The sequence below is a fragment of the Littorina saxatilis genome, linkage group LG12 (assembly GCF_037325665.1).
Source record: "Littorina saxatilis isolate snail1 linkage group LG12, US_GU_Lsax_2.0, whole genome shotgun sequence".
NCBI lineage: Eukaryota > Metazoa > Mollusca > Gastropoda > Littorinimorpha > Littorinidae > Littorina > Littorina saxatilis.
Window position 1 is genome coordinate 19,437,407 of NC_090256.1, and position 17,730 is coordinate 19,455,136.

At 39.8% G+C, this 17,730-nt stretch overlaps 2 protein-coding genes across 2 annotated transcripts in view; one reads left to right on the top strand and one right to left on the bottom strand.

The window, feature by feature from the left end:
* Positions 1-279: 279 nt before the first annotated feature.
* On the bottom strand, positions 280-11,892 carry LOC138981432 (protein SPMIP7-like). The gene is made up of 10 exons (XM_070354347.1): positions 11,568-11,892; positions 10,839-11,151; positions 9,368-9,423; positions 8,774-8,865; positions 7,358-7,496; positions 6,421-6,488; positions 5,760-5,801; positions 5,405-5,512; positions 3,643-3,759; positions 280-2,586 (listed from the first exon to the last, which is right to left on the bottom strand). The coding sequence occupies exons 1-10, from the start codon at positions 11,784-11,786 to the stop codon at positions 2,463-2,465; spliced, it is 1,278 nt and encodes a 425-aa protein (XP_070210448.1). The 5' UTR covers positions 11,787-11,892; the 3' UTR covers positions 280-2,462.
* Positions 11,893-12,126: 234 nt separating this feature from the next.
* LOC138981433 (protein C-mannosyl-transferase DPY19L1-like) overlaps positions 12,127-17,730 on the top strand; it is a 33,122-nt gene continuing 27,518 nt past the window's right edge. Inside the window, exons 1-6 of the mRNA XM_070354348.1 lie at positions 12,127-12,283; positions 13,329-13,353; positions 13,736-13,823; positions 14,095-14,232; positions 14,743-14,863; positions 15,394-15,487. Of these exons, the coding sequence (XP_070210449.1) occupies positions 12,178-12,283; positions 13,329-13,353; positions 13,736-13,823; positions 14,095-14,232; positions 14,743-14,863; positions 15,394-15,487 (572 nt within the window). The 5' untranslated portion in view covers positions 12,127-12,177. The remainder of the gene's footprint in view (positions 12,284-13,328; positions 13,354-13,735; positions 13,824-14,094; positions 14,233-14,742; positions 14,864-15,393; positions 15,488-17,730) is intronic.

The window sequence follows — 17,730 nt, forward strand, 5'->3', positions numbered from 1 at the left end:
TTAAGGTGGTGTCTACGGCCGGCCGGCCGGACGGCCGGCCGGCTGGCCGGACGGACAGACTAACACTGACCGATTACATAGAGTCACTTTTTCTCAAGTGACTCAATCAAGTTCACATTGTACAGGAAAAAAATGACAGTTTGATTGCTGTACATGGCAGCTAGCTTGGAGGCCTATAAATCTTTATTTTGAACACTTTAACTGAAAGTGAATGTTTGATGCATATAGTTTATGAGTGGGAACACTAATATTTCTGTTTAGAGAAAAGACATGAGATCATTGTCAGGTGTTTGGATATTTTAATTATGCAAAATATCTGTGTACACAAAATCAGTACAAAAACATAATGAGTGTTTCTCATACATGATCTTAGAAATCAGCACAAAATCCAAAGCAGGGATGAAGAAGATATTGGGTAACAAAACAAAAGAAATTAGTCCGTTTTATCACACCATAAGGACACAAGGAGTGGTTTTCCACATACAGATAATGCTGAAAGGTGAAATTGTTAACAGGAATGCTGTATTTTTATCACAGGTTGAATCAACAGCCAAAAATAACAACACTGAAAACAGTGCTGTACAGCAAAACATGAGCAAGTAAAAAGGAGAGGTTATTATTTACACAAACAGCAGCAGGAAAAATATCAAAGAATTAGAAAGTGCTTTGCAACCAGTGTTCTCTTATAAATGTAATACTGTTGAGGCAGGAATAACAATGATGTACAATAATATAAGATTCATACAATGATTTTTTTTTTAAAGACAGAGAGAACATGAATAGTTAATCGAAAGAGATTATACAGACAACTTCAAAAATTCATCAAATCAAAAAATATGTAACAGTTATAATGTTTGGCATGATGATTTAAACAATGATCAGGTAACTAAAAATAATATCAAATGCAAGGTTTTTTTATCAGATTATTTTCTATAAACAAAAATTAAAACAGTAATTCTCAGGCCGACTATAGTCATGGAGTAAGGTGGAAGGCAGGATGCTTCCAAGAGATCATGTTATTTAAAGGCACTGTTGGTCTCTGCTTGTTCCTTATATCGGTCTGGACCATGTGCTGTTGAATACTGCAAGTTTCCTAATCTTGTTGATCTAACATTAACATGCTTACATGTACAAGTATATATGCTGACTTTAACAGCTCTGTGAGTATCAATTATTTAAAGCTGAACTTGCCATTAGACTTACATCATGATTGATTTATTTCTTTAGTGACCTAAAAGAACTGAACATAAGGAAAATTGCACAGAAAACAATACTTTCAACCTTAAAAGCGCATAATTATAAAAGACCCAGACTATATCAATGCTAACTTTCAAAGGCACATAATCACAGGTGGTAATAAAATGGCAAAATAAATGCATGAATGATTGACGTATGCAACATGAAACACAGAAGTTGATTTACAGACTACAGGACTAGATCTTTTGCACAAAAAAACCCATATTTTTTTTCTAGTAAAATTACTATTTCTGAAATATACCCACCTCAGTATAACTAAGTAAAGATACCCTAATATGCAAGTTCTAGACAAAAGCCTGCAATGTCTTTCTCTCTGCTTTTGCCTAGAATTTGCATGGTAGGGTATCTTCACTAAGTTAAACTGAGGCTGGCTATATGAAAGAAATACAGAGCTCTGCACATCTTGTGAGGATCGTATGCTCAAGCTCACAGAAAAGAGTAATAATTGTACAAAGACATTCCTCTGGTGATTAATTTACACCATGATTACATTCACAAGGGGCTATTGGTCTGTAACAAATGGCTGGACTCTTTCAAACTTGTGCACTGACATAACACTGCTTTCACAAAGATTACTCAAGATGATTATTTACAAACTGCCCATGAAGTTCTCTACTTCAAGGATGCCAATATTATTTCAATAATTCCAAAAGCAAGATGTTCTGATTTTCTATCAATCCACTCTAGGCAAATATTGCCTATTTAGAGCAGAGCCATAAATTACATCGAGGTATATCTGCTGCGGCTGATTCCTCATATATTTTTCACAGCTTGTCTGAGTATTATAAGCAGAGATAGACGATATCATAAAATCATTTATTGCAGTTACTGGTGAATTCATTATTCTTAAGGCTCAGTTTTTTTAAAAGCAGCTAGTACGTCGTTACAACAGATGAGTCTCTTTGAGTTGCGCAAGACTACAAAGAGGGGGAAAACAATAGAAGCCTTCTGAGCTTAGACTGTAAAGACTTATACTGAAAATGATTTTTGTGTCACATCAACAAGATAACGTCCTTATCATCGTTAAAGCTGAAAACCAAAAAGTCTGCTTCAGTTTTCTGAGGATTACAGAGAAGAGTGCGGCATCCACTAGCAGTCAAAGTAGTTGATCAAAATGTCTTTCTTCCTCATCATTCAGACATGTTGACAAAAGGCTGGTGCACAAGATCAGACTGTAAACATGTATGATTTTAAGGTAGTGCTCGTCAAGCTGTGACCACTTCCTCCTTGTCCATAGAGTTGAACGGGTTGCACGGCGGAACGAGAGTGACCATGCGCGACATCTCAGCCCCGCGTCTGCGTCCTGAGTCTTGAGGCAATGGGAATGACCTGAATGAAAATAGTCAGACATAAGTTAATTGCATCTGTAACAGTCAAAATTTGTTAATGATGTTTTACTTCGCGACAGGTCCCTCTCCCCTCCCTCTAAAAAAAAACAAAATAAAAATTACGCACTTACACTTTAAATTTACACATGCAATCCTTTTCAGGCACACATGCACACAGACACACACACAGACATGCACTAACACACACATAACACTTGCACACAAACACACCATCAAAATGGGGTGGGGTGATAGGGTAAGGTTGGTGGATGTGAAAGTAAAGAGGACGTACAGATTCCATCAAATGCTCTTCTTCACCAGAAAAGGGGGTGGGGTGGGGCTGACAGGGTAAGGTTGGAGGGTGGGGATGTAGAAAGAAGGAATTAGATCCCCATCAAGTGCTCTAGCATTTTTTCTTTGAATGCCAAACCGTGCTCAGGTTTTGGAAATATATTGAATATATTGAAATGTACATATTAGTAAACATTGGCGAAAGAATTAGGTTGAATGTTACAGATGTGCTTTTTGGTATTAAAAGTAACAGCAAAAATATGAAGAAGATTAATCATATTATTTTAATCGCAAAGATGTGCGTAAGCATTTTTTAAAAAAACCGATTCACGATTAACTCTGGAAATTATTTTTGGAAATCATGTTGTTTTGAGATTTCGTTAGTCTAACGTTTTATTAATTAGAAACAAAGTGTTTATTGTCTCTGATTTAAGGTAAAGCATGTAAATGAGAAATTATGTGTACAAACAGAAAACACACAGTTACCATGTTTGTTATCACGTGTTTATTGATTGATTACAATTTTGGAAAGAAAAAAAAAGAAAAAAAGTGCTCTAGTTCTTCACCAGAAAAGGGGGTGGGGTGGGGCTGACAGGGTAAGGTTGGAGGGTGGGGAACTAAAAAGAAAGCAGAGGGGAAGAACAGAATCTCGCATAAAACAAAAAGCTGCAAAACTAATAAGAAAATAGAAGTCATCGCTCTCTCATGCACATAATACAAAAATTAAAAAACTGAATTTTCAGCAGAAAGGGAAGAATTAACACACTTGTGAATCAAGGATGTGGTTGGTTGGGTGGGTGGCTGAGGTGGCGGCTGAGTGTTGGCTGGAGCATAGCGACCTTGCCATAGAGTGCAGCCTTCGTATCCAGGGATATTTGGACGGCTGAAATTCACAACACAAGTTGATGATTATTTCTGGCCTGAAGTTCATGATACAAGAATATCTAGGGATATTTGGACGGCTGAAATTCACCATACAAGAGATGATTATTTCTTGCCTGAAATGGATAATACAAGAATATCCATGAATATTTGGACGGCTGAAATTCACAACACAATATGATGAACTACTTTTTTCTTTTAAAAAACAAAAGGACTTAAGAGCTATAAATGCAAACGACATGTGCAACAAGTAAGAATTATGTGGAACCAATCTCCTAGCCTGGCATCTCAGAATTTTTTCTTGCCTCAAATTCACAACACAAAGGACTGGGTGGCCGAGTGGTAACGCACTTGCGCTCGGAAGCTAGAGGTTGCGAGTTCGACCCTGGGTCAGGGCGTTAGCAATTTTCTCCCCCCTTTCCTGACCTAGGTGGTGGGTTCAAGTGCTAGTCTTTCGGATGAGACGAAAAACCGAGGTCCCTTTGTGTACACTACATTGGGGTGTGCACGTTAAAGATCCCACGATTGACAAAAGGGTCTTTCCTGGCAAAATTGTATAGGCATAGATAAAAATGTCCACCAAAATACCCGTGTGACTTGGAATAATAGGCCGTGAAAAGTAGGATATGCGCCGAAATGGCTGCGATCTGCTGACCGATGTGAATGCGTGATGTATTGTGTAAAAAAATTCCATCTCACACGGCATAAATAAATCCCTGCGCCTTGAATATGTGCGCGATATAAATTGCATAAAATAAAAATAAAAATAAAAAATAAAAATAAAAATCCCTGCGCTTAGAACTGTACCCACGGAATACGCGCGATATAAGCCTCATATTGATTGATTGATTGATTGAAGATGATGAACTCCTTTTTATCTTTTGAGAAACAAAGGGACTTAAGCACTCTAAATGCATACAACAAGAGTAAGTGAGAGTTGTGTGGAACCAATCTCCTGGCACCTCAAAAATATTTCTTGCCTACAAAATGTCTTACAAGAGAAAAGTGAGGAATTCATGATTTCTCGTCTAAAATTTACAACGCAAGGAGAAAATCATGCTCTAATTATTTCCAGGCCGAAATTTACATGAGATTAGATGGTGATATTGAACTACTTGTTTCTAGTGCAACATCTCTTACCAATGCACCTAGCTGCATATAATTTGTTGGTTATATTTGCAAGTTCTTCACCCTTTAAGGTCCTGCTCCTTACGATGGGATTCAGAAGAAGAAAAGCGCTGTGGCGGGGTGGGAAGACGTCGGCCTCTTAATCGGAAGGTCGAGGGTTCGAATCCCGGCCGCGGCCACCTGGTGGGTTAAGTGTGGAGATTTTTCCGATCTCCCAGGTCAACTTATGTGCAGACCTGCTGGTGGCTTATCCCCCTTTGTGTGTACACACAAGCACAAGACCAAGTGCGCACGGAAAAGATCCTGTAATCCATGTCAGAGTTCGGTGGGTTATAGAAACCTGAAAATACCCAGCATGCTTCCTCCGAAAGCGGCGTATGGCTGCCTAAATGGCGGGGTAAAAACGGTCATACACGTAAAATTCCACTCGTGCAAAAACACGAGTGTACATGGGAGTTTCAGTCCACGAACGCAGAAGAAGAAGAGGAAGAAAATGAAGAAAAATGAGTACGACTTACTGTGCTGTTTCACTGGGTCGTGGGATGGGAACCCGCTTTACTGTATATGGTTGGAATGCTTCCCGCTGGTTGTCAATTTCTTCCAGATTTTCTGCTCCTATGCACCCACTGTTATTGTTAACACAAGAAAACATCATCTAACAAATAATTCTGGACAGATGCTAGAACAAAACACATGCAAAATCATATGCACGCATTCATTACCAATATTATGCTAGCTGTTACATAAATGTATAATTAAGAACACACACAAAATTAACGCAAATTAACAAAGCAGTTGCAGAAATTCTCTTATAGTCACTTCTGAGTCCAAGAGGGCCTAGCTACTGATGCTAAATATTAACAAGTGGCTTACCCATAAAGGGGTATTTGTTGCACTCTCGGGCAAGGGCTTGAACTGTAACAAAGAAAACAAAATAAACAGAAATCAGACGAAGTCCCCAAGTCGATCACAACTGGATTCATGTTAAAATACACAGCTAGATGGGCCATTCTAACAGATACAGATTTAAGCAAAACCAACAAATCTTATAACTCTCTTCACATCTTGAGCTTAGAGGTAGTGTTGGTGTTGGGCAGGGGGTGGGGCGGGGTGGGGGGGGGAGGAGGGTCAATAACAGGACCTTAAGTATCAGCATTTAAAATATTGACAAATGGAAAAGCTAAACGTGTTAAGATTGATTTTGGTGACACATGCAGTACCCTGTAGCAACAGCTTGTAAGAAACAGCTGTAAAGCATTAGCCGATACAAAACACCATTCCCATTCTCACCCCCATCCCAGGTATCTGCCTGAATCATATTCAACCAACTTGTCAAAATCTAACTTGGGGAACACAGCAAAAACTAGCACTGAACATGGACACACACACACACACACACACACACACACACACACACACAGACAGAGAGAGACACAAACATACACACACAAATACACAAATGCACACACACACACAAACATATTTAGGGTAACTCTGAGAAAATGAGACTTTTCTACAGACACAACACACTCACAAGTTAATTGGCTCAGTTCTGTAGTAACCTCGCCTCCTCTGGAACCAGTCCCAAGAACGGCCTGTAGACTACAAGAAGAAGAAAAATTAAACAGTACTTATAGAATGTCAAATATTGTCACATTTCTCTGAACTCTAAATTGACATGAAAATTCCTTGTACATGCCAATTGAGGGTTCAATCTTTTCAGGAGACTCAACTTTCCATTTCTTTGCATACTTTATCAGAGTAAGAGCTGCAGATCGTGACTAACAACATAACAATAAGTACACATGTGTGCACACAAACACACTCACAAAGAATGACTTCAAAGCACCCAGCTGCTACTCTTGAGCTAAAAGGTCATATTTACACCCCCGGTATAGGGGTGTGTATAGGTTTCGGTCGATGTGTTTGTTTGTTTGTTTGTGTGTTTGTGTTCGCATATAGATCTCAAGAATGAACGGACCGATCGTCACCAAACTTGGTGAACAGGTTCTATACATTCCTGAGACGGTCCTTACAAAAATTGGGACCCGTCAAACACACGGTTAGGGAGTTATAATGGTGGATTAAAATTATACAAGGACTTATAGAGGGACATCGTCAAAGGGAAATAACCATTCTCACTCAGTCACTGCCACCAACTGAGAAGGTTATTTCCCTTTGACGGGGGTGTTTTTCCTACCTCGTAGGAATTTCTTGTTTCTGTTGGAACGCACACACACACACACACACACACATACACACTCCATCACACACACACACACACACATACATACACACACTCCATCACACACACACTCCACCACACACACATCACACACTACACTACTGACCTGCCACTCCTGAGATGCAGGGTCATATTTTCTGTTGGAACGCACACACACACACACACACACTCCCACACACACACACACACACATACACATGCACACACACACACACACTTAACTGACCTGCCACTCCTGAGCTGCAGGGTCATACTTTTTGTTGGACCAGCGGTGAGAGATCATGTCAGGTTTGTCTTCAGATGTGCCTGTTGGTGCCCAGCACTTGGGAGCCAGCATGGTGTCCCATGGGACTTCACAATACGATCTTTGAAAAAAAGATAAAATGGCATAGTTGTATGTTCACACGAAATTTGCGGTCATTAGAGACTTTAAGAAGGGCTACCACATTCATATGGTTGGCATTTTCGTGGTTGCAAATGACACTCGGCGGGGGAACACCATGTGTCGCTAGTACAGCGGTTAAGAGGACAGAAGAATTTCGTTTCGCTGGACGCACCGGTTCAGAAGTGTCGGTCAGATAATACCAGCTGCCTCACTTCTGCTGAAACGCATCAGATACTCAGGCCACAACTCAACACATCATAAACTTTAACTGCTTCATGCATTTTTCTCCTCTAGGCGGCTTGACCAGCCGACTGAAAAGTTGAGTCGGCCTGATGTTTGGGTCGCCATCTTGAAATTTCTTTCGTCTGCTCAGTCACTCACTTACCCAATTCAAGCCTGCTTTACGGCTTTTTAAACTTGATTTTTAAAAACATTTCAATGATAAATCGCGCCTAAAGATGTCAGAGCATACATCGATTACACAAGGTAGGCATATTTTATGACTATTCGAATATAAAACGCGACCGAAGTCACTTTCGTCAGAATGACCAATTCTACGAATTTCGTTTCTCTTGGCGAAGCGAATTTCTGTTCGTAGAGATCGGAAGTCACGTGTACTCAAAAAGGTGTGACGTTTTACAACCGAAAATGCCAACGAAACGAATGTGGTAGTGCTTCTTAATCTCTCTATTATAATTCGGCTCTGCTTTTTTGGGGTCATTTTGTATTATATCTCTCATTCTTGTTTGCATGCATGGATCTGTGCTCTCTCTCTCTCTCTCTCTCACACACACACACACACACACACACACACACACACACACACACACACGCACGCACATACACACTCTCTCTCTCATTAAATCGTCAAATCAAATCTCTTACAAATGTGACACACACAACCACATACATAATCACCATCATTTTTGTCACCACCATCATCATCATGCAAAATCCTTAAGCTGCAATACATGTCCACATATATGATACACACTCCCATACTTCAGATACATGCACTGAATCTCCTGCACAGCTTACACATGGACACATTCATCCATCTCTGCAAACAAGCACATTAAGCAGGCCCCACTCCCACCCCATTCTCTCACACACACACACACACACACACACACACACACACACACACACACACACACACACACACACACACACACGGTGGCATACATAAAACTACAATAACAATAATGTTCTGGACAACCAAAAAATTGCAACAGCAGAATAAGAAAAAAAGCTTACCTTTGTGTTGAAGCGCCATACATATATTGAAGAGCTAGGTGGTCACGTGATGACTTGCTTTCCTCTGAAGGTGGCTTTGGAACATACATAGACTGCAAGACAGAACAGGCCAATAGTTCATTCAAAGGACAAAGATGTATACATGTATTCAAACTTACACACAAAATGACATGCTCATATGAATTAGTTTTATGTTGACTAAAAATCTGACTTCACTGATGACTTCCTGAGCATAGCATAGAAATATATATAATTTATGTGAAAAATTATTTCTGATGGAGGTTTTAAATTCTAGGATGAAAAGCAGTAAGATGTTAAATCCATATCCAATCCAAGTTTTCATTGAATAACCAAGATGCAAATTGTTTAAATAACAATAACATTTTTCCATTAAAATCAATACAGTGGAACGTCCCTTCTTTAGAGACACATTTTCTTCAACACATCTAACCTGCTTGTACAGGCAAGTAAAGAAGATGCCTCAGGGTCGCACATGAGTTAATGTGGCTACCTTATTTCAATTCTTTTTTGTTTTCAACTCTGAAGCATCAGTTTCAAACTGCAAACTTTTATCGTGAGCACTGAAATTCCTACCTTGCTTCTTGTAAGTTCTGGAGCTGGCTTACGTGGATCATAATCACTGGTCCAACCTGTTGACACAATTCATGATCACAAATCAAGCCAGTCAAAGGCACTGTATACTAATACCCTGGAACAATTCCAAGCTGGTGTACTCAAGTCCTTATGTGCCACTTAATCTGTGTTAGGTAACACATGCAGTTGTAGTCAGGCCTAAAACAAAAATAGGTGTGGTTACGGTAACCCGACCTACCCTATTTTTTGGGGCCGACCCTATAACTTTTTATTACATTTGTCAAAAAAATACCCCAAAAAACAAGTAAACGAGTGCAGAAAACGCAATGAAAGCGAAAGTGCCCGAGTCGCACACTTATTTCCCTGTCAAGTAGGTTTAATTTGTACACATTAGAAAAAAAAGTTAAAAAAAAAAAAAGTGATTGCCTACCTGCCTACCCTATTTTTTTTGGCTATGTTACCGTAACCACACCTATTATTTTTTTTGGCCTCATCAATTATTCAGCTGACCTGAGGTCAAAGCCACTTGACCAGCCAAGTAATGGCGTGTTAGCAGCAGCCTAAGCTCATTGTAACTCTACAAAGTTCGTTGATAACAAAAGTTTAAAGCAGTTAAGTAAGTAGTTCTATGCAATGTTTGACATCCTCACTCACACAAACACGCATACACACACACACACACACATTGTGTACTGATTTTCATGAGAGAAAAAAAGCCTTTCTGTAAAAGTAAAGAATCGCATTCAAATTCTAATTTTGGCGGTTTAAACAAATAGGTACAGTTGACAGCATGGAATTTGGTAGTTTTCTTATCATAACCAAAAACAAAACAAAATGTTCATGTGTCCACCAGACACATTTTTCTGATGTTATTAGATTATTCTTGAATGCATAGAGTGTGTACTGATTTTCATTAGAAAAAAAGCTTTTCTGTAAAAAAAAGAGTGTTCATGTTCGTTAGCACTAGAAATTAACACAAAATGGGTCAACAATTCTATGCTGTGATACCTGTACTGTCAGGTACTTCCAATGAGAAGGGCAACGCCCTATTGAGGACACCTCTTGTTGTCCCTAGGTCCACATTATCTTGATTATAGTTTCCGTCTTGAAAGAATACCTCACATGTATAGACACTTCAGGCTGATCCAGAGATTGTTCTCTAATCACAGGTAAAAGGTAAAGGTAAGTCCCATTAGAACCAAGTTCTCAACTACTCGCAGGCCAGCTTTATGAGGGCTGTGCCCAGTCCTGGCGCTGCCTTTGCTTTCTAATAGGGTCAGGTAGTTAAATATTTCAAGCTGGATGGACAGGAGATCGCTCAGAAAAATTGGGTGTCTGTATTCGTTCGCCCAAGAGGGAGGAATGAAACCCATGACCTCCAGCGTGAGAGGCGCGCGCACTAACTACTGTGGCACTCCAGCTACGGCTTTAATAAAAATGAGGGCTAGCAAAGTTATAAAAACCACTGTACCTCCTAGCTGAGACTTTATCCATGCATCAGAAGTCTTGCGACTGTTCCAAGCTGTGGGTCCACCAGGCACCCACGTGTGATCTCTCTTCAGCTCAGGAGGAGCTGCTGGTTCACTGGTTCGTACGGAATTATGATCCCTCGGGGCGGCGGACTGTGGCGTCCGGTTCAGCTGAACCAGGGAGCAAATCCTATCATGTCCGGCATTTCGATCGACGTCACCACCGGCGCTGACAAAACCTGAGACCGGGTCGATGATGTTGTCATAGCTGCGGAACGGAGCATTGGCATGGTGATCCCCATCATCGTTCCATCTCTGCAACAGATCATACGAAAATGTGAATGCATGATATTGCACAGGGTGAGTGAGACTGGGCACTTGGGGAAGTGTGTTGCGGGGTGGTGGTATGGTTGTGAGTGGGTACAGTGATGGTGCCAGGTGGGGGTAGATAGGTGGGGGGGGGGGGGGAGGTGGAGTTGGGTGCGTGAGTAGGTTTAAGGGGTAGCAAATGGGGTAGAATTAGTGATGACGTACACACAGGGCATTTATAAACAATTAAGCTGCTGTGATGATGAAATATAAAACATGAATACACACACGCACACACTCACACACACACACTGACACAGGTAAGCAATCATGCACGCATGGCACATTACCTCAGAATTCAGATCTGAATGTAAAAGTATAGAGCACAGTGTAAAAATAGTCAATATAAATAAAAATCACACCTTGAAGCCTGGATCCTGAAGTTCGGTCTGAAACGAGTCGACGTCGTGCCTTCCTCGCAAGGAAGGAAACTTCATGTGCCGGATTCTGCGCTTAGCCTCAATCTGTGAAACCGAATGACCACCTGCGTTTGCATCTGTCATCAAGTAAGTTTGGAATTGGGGCCGCGTTTTCTCATTAGAATCCGCAAGAACTGTCCTGCTTGCAACTGCTTCAGCCATTTTAACAAACTTGATGCTTCGCTTGATATTTAAAAACCCGTGGTAAAACACTGGAAAGTATCACATCTCAGGTGCGCGCAACCATGTTTCCGAGGAAGTGTACATCATGGTGTTGCTAGTAGCAATTTCCGGAACTTGCCATAAAAGGAAGTTCTCGGATTCCGGAGTATGAAGAAGTTTTCTATGTAAGCATCGCAAACAATTGATATTTTGGTATTCTTTAAGTTTTTGTATAAAAGGCGTGTTTGGCCAACGAAATCAAAATACATTTGCATTATTAGAAAGTATGGAAGAGAAAGTAACTCTTATTGACACTTCCTGTGTGACGTTTAACATGATGGCGGTCACCAAGCGGCATCCAAACCAAAATGACTCCAGCAGTAAGCGCAACATGGGGCGATCTCGCTTTACCAAACGGAACGACACAAAAACTGCAAAAGAGAATGAAAGCGGAAAGTTCTGGACGATCCCAAGAACGATCTTCGTCGTTACGTTTGGTAAGTTAGTGCTGTTTACATCGTTCTTTCGTTGAAAAGTCTAGTGCAAACCACAGGCCCACGTTCAAAACAGAATTTATAACCTGCTAGATCGATTATTGGAGACTGAGTCCAGCAACGTTTGCTTATTTCGGAGCACTAATGTGTAATGCCACAATACGCCGCTTTTCTTTCTAGTAATGTTATAGTTTGTTTGAAAGTTTAAACTTACTCCAGTTGTTTTGTTAAAAAAAAAGCACACAATGCGTTAAAGTTTAAACTCCTTCAAGAATCGATTGGATGATATTCAAATGTTCAAAATGAAATTCGACTTTGATTGATGAATGAATTGAACATTAATTATAAACAAACATTTTGAACAAATATTGATGGGAGGATTTATGGGTTATACCATACGGCCTATTCCATTTGTCCCTACAAACTAAACTAAACTAAACAGTAAACTTGTTCAATACTATTTACTAGCAGTGATATTTCCAAGGAACTGAGTATTTTCTATTGTAGTTTGTACAGCGTTGTTCTCAGACAAAATGGGCAATACCTCGCTTTAATTTGTTGAGAAAAAAACAAACATTAAAAAAATGTAGTGTCATATATAATTATATATAATATAATCTGTTTGCATCATAAACTCATGCACGAGTTTCTTTTTTTGAAGCATTTTTTCACACACTTTGAAAACAAATGAATTCATAGTTTCATTTTTTTTCTTCCAAACTCAAAGCTGCATGGTTGTAGTCATTGCCTTGCTTATCACCATTACATCCCATTATTGGAAATCAGTTGTCGGCTAGCAGGTGCAGTGCATTGATTGATGATGCCTGCATGTGCATGCTTTGTTTGGAATCTGAATATGATACTGATATATGTAACTAGAAGCTTTTTTGGTTCTGGCTCAGAAAGTACATGCCATTGCAAACATTTGATGGTACAGGCTAGATTGTTTATTGTTGTTCTGTTGTATGTGTGCGTGTGTGTTTGTTTGTTTGTTTGTTGTTGTTTATGATACCTATCAGTGATTATCAACTGTATCTTTATTTTGCAGCAATTGGTATTTCCGTAGTTCACAGGTAAGGATTTCTTGTACTTATGTGCACATGTCTGTTTGTATAAATTTGAGAATCAGTAAATTAAGCTGCAGTATATTCCTTTTAAGTCAGTATACATGTAGTAGAAAACCATGCCAAAAATACCCTAGAAAGATATTTAAACAAGGTGCAAATGATATTAAGATCAGTAAAATCTCATGAGTGGAACTGGAAAACAAACAATAATCAAAAGCCTATTATCTGCAGTCATGCAGTTTGTTGTCAAGAGGCAGCTCATTCATTTTTAACATCAGATTTTATTCTACCTGATCAGGATTGGGGGGAGGGGGGGGGTGCAAGGATGGAAGGATTTGTGGTAATGCATTTCATTAAGCCTAAAAATAACATGTTTTCTTTTCAACAGAAACCATATTGCCAACATGTTTGAGAGCGACAGACATTTTTCACATCTGTCGACACTGGAACGAGAACTGGCTTTTAGAACAGAAATGGTAAGTAAATAATTGAGAACTGCTCTTGTTTTGCTGAAGTTGATATCTTCAACTTTTAGTTTTATTTACTGAGTTTGTATGATTGTATGAAGGAAATGGAATTTATACAGCAAGGAGATAAGAAACTGACAATGACTCAATGAGTCATTACTGTTGAAGAAAATATCCAGGATTGTGTGGAAGGAAGGAGATGTGTTGCGTCAAAGGGGCAGTTTGAGACAAAATTACAGAATGTTCTGAAGTACAAGATTTTCCCCTCCATTTCTTGCAGGGACTGTATTATTCCTACTTCAAGACAATAATCACGGCCGACACTGCTTTGGATGGAATGAGAGCAATAATGTACGACAACATCACAGAGTACCCCTCCACCATCAACACTCTCAAACGCTTCAATCTGTACCCAGAGGTTGGAATTGTTCTTATGCTGAGTATCGCACACATTTTTGTTCAGTGTTGTCGTGATTATTGTATTGCTGTTATTGTTTTATTTGGAATGTTCTGTATCTTTTAACTGTACATACTATCTACTCTATACTTGCTTTTTAACAAATCATTTTCAGTTACTCAAGGAAAGTATCTTGATTTGATTTTTTAGCTGGTACTGTGATGTTGTAATACAGGTCAGATGTGTGCTTGTTCTTGTTTTACTTTGTTTTTGCTTTTGTTCTTGTTTTGTTTTCTTCTGCTTCTTAATATGACAAACATGACACGATTGCAGATAACATGAAGATGGAAAACCTTTGGCTTTTTCTATTGGCTTGCTTTTTGGGGAACAGGGGGAGAATATATGGCTGTTTGAAGAATTTAAGCGGGAAATTCATGCAACAGCAACTTTCTCTTTCTTTCAAATGTTAACTTTTGTCATTGCATGTACCAGAATTGTTCTCCTAATAATGGCTTCCTTTGCTGTGGTTAGGTGACCCTTGGCCTGGCATTCCGAATGTATGAGCAGATCAGCAGTGCTATGAACTGGCAAACCAAAGTGTGCTACACTGTCAACCGTGGCGAGGGATACGAACCTGTACAGAGCTGTGAAGGTACGGAAATAAAAAGCTTCTTTTTTTATTTTTATTTTTTATTTTTTTATTTGTCATCAACCCAGTGGAAGTGACGTCACATACTGAAAGAAGAGCAACAGCTTGAGATTCACTCGGTAGTACGCTGAGCCTCACACGGGGCTAAATCAGGTTATTGCAATGTATTTGTTTTTATCTGTCTGTTTTTGTGCATAATTATGTGTGTATGGGGGAGGGGATGTGTGTGTGTTGACAGGATATGTGGCCACGCTGTCAAGGAGTATTACTCGAAGAAGGTTCAGTTCTGACTGCCAGTATGTTGGCGAAACACACAGAGGTGATATTAAGATTGAAGATCAAACAAACAAATGGAACAATGTAGAAGGACTAGTTTTCAAAACAGCAATAAAAAGTTTGTGGGTGCACGTCTGTGTGCATGAGATCATTTTTTTCTGAGAAGTTTGTGGCTGGGTATTCGCATTGTTAGGGGTTATAATTTTGATTTTGCGTCTTACAATAGATAGAAGTTTGTCATTGTTGGTGCATTTCAGGTCTTGGAGAACCATCCTACTTCTTTATTGAGAGTGCATTTCTTTTGAACGGGATAATGATGGGCGTCTTCTTTTTGTTTGGGACTCTCCTCAGGTAAAGAGAAACTGTTTGTCTTAATCTGTAGATCTATGTGTAACATAAGTTCAAACATGACTTTACACCTGTACTTGCAATACCAGTTAGATGGTTGCATTTTTCTGTCTTTTTTCTCTCTCTGTTTTTCAGACTGGTTTCATACAGAACAGGGGCTCACATCAATGAGAGGTGGCATAGGACACGTGTCCTGGACAATACAATAGTGATAGGACATTTGTCCTGAACAAAAATAAATCAATAGGACTTTTTTTTTTCGCAACAAAAGGTAAATTAAATGACATATCTTACCCAACTCACATATATCAATTAACCCTAGTTCAGTGCTGGTAACGCTGTACGCGTCCCCTTGGTTACAAGGGAGACCACTTTAAAAAAAGAGTGACCAATCCCATAAGGCCAGACTAATAACAAGTCCGACTTCCGTATGCGTGCGCATACGCCGCCATTTGTATCATTCCAAACGAAGCCCAACTCACTTCTTTTTTAGACCCCAATACCACCACAGCGGTGAATACAAATGGCGGCATATGCGCACGCATACGGAAGACAGACTCAGTATTGGTCTGGCCTTGATACCAGTATGGGTATTGGTCACTCTTTTTTAGAGGTGTCTCCCTTGTTACCAAGGGGACGCGTACAGCGTTACCAGCACTGAACTAGCCCCCCGCGGGTTAGGGGGAAGAATTTACCCGATGCTCCCCAGCATGTCGTAAGAGGCGACTAACGGTTTCTCCTTTTACCCTTGTTAAGTGTTTCTTGTATAGAATATAGTCAATTTTTGTAAAGATTTTAGTCAAGCAGTATGTAAGAAATGTTAAGTCCTTTGTACTGAAAACTTGCATTCTCCCAGTAAGGTAATATATTGTACTACGTTGTAAGCCCCTGGAGCAAATTTTTGATTGTGCTTTTGTGAACAAGAAGTTGACAAGTGGCTCTATCCCATCTCCCCCCTTTCCCCGTCGCGATACAACCTCCGTGGTTGAAAACGACGTTAAACACCAAATAAAGAAAAGAAAGTAAGCACTGAACTAGGGTTAATTGCTATATGTGAGTTGGGTACGTATATTAATCAAATGAAAATTTATTACTAAAATTTTTGATTTAATTAAACTGGACTAGTTTCTTGTGACAAAGGTAACAGAACACCCACAGGAATGAAGTCGCCTGCTTGAAACGATGCCACGCGCGGGGATTGGGGAGGGGGTAACTTCTTTCTTCGGCGCCGAAGTTTCACCTTCTAGAGCGACGGTTTCATCTGGCTCTGGCTGCTCAGAGGCCGGAGGGAGCTCAGCTTCGGTGGTACTAGCCGCTGATGAAGGCAGAGTTTTGAAGTACAAACGCTTTTGGCCTTTTTCAGGCACCAATTTTTGTTTTGGCAGCAAGTTGCTTTTTCGGAGAGAAAACCGCGAAGGGAGGCAACTGTCAACTGACTTGGAACATTCAGAGGTGCGACCCTTGGAAGCTCTACAAAAAGCACATAAAGTCTCCCCAAGTTTCGTCTGTTTTGAGAGACACATCGATGCGCAAAACATCGATAAAATAGCAAATCAAACAACTGTAAATTGGAAAGTACTGACAATGTCCGGATCAAATGAAAGCAAAATTGGACAATGACCACTTTGTGACAAAAACAATAGGACATAAATTATGTCCTCTTGCATGAAAAATGTATGGGACATTTGCCGTTTGGAAAAAATATCCGTGTATGTCCGATGTCCGACGTGGATGTGAGCTCCTGACAGAAGAGGGTAATCTGTGAACAGATTTATAATGGATTTCCTTTTTATCACATAAAGAAGACAACATTTTCTGTTCTGAAGACTAAATTTGTGCTTTTACGCCATGTACGTTGTTTGAATGCATTTTCCTGTGTCATAGTTATGATGCCCGTTATGAGGAATCAACAAGCAGGTCTCTTCTGTAAGTGGCATGGTTTGATGCCTGAAATACCTAACATCATAAGTAAAACAAAAAGCATGGTTTGATTTCACTTTTCCTCATGTGTGCCCTAAAATTTGATTAACTTATATATATATATATATGTTTTATTTCACATCAGCCTACTAGTTCTTCTTGTAATTAATGCATGTAAGACTGTTGTGAAAAAGAAGTTTACTGTTCACCAGCATTTCAAGAACTGTGCTTCGCTCTGAACTGTTACTTGATGGGTTCAAATAAGGGACTGGCAGGCCAAGTGGCCTAGTGGTGAAAACGTCAAGCTTCTAGGTTGCAGATTTGGG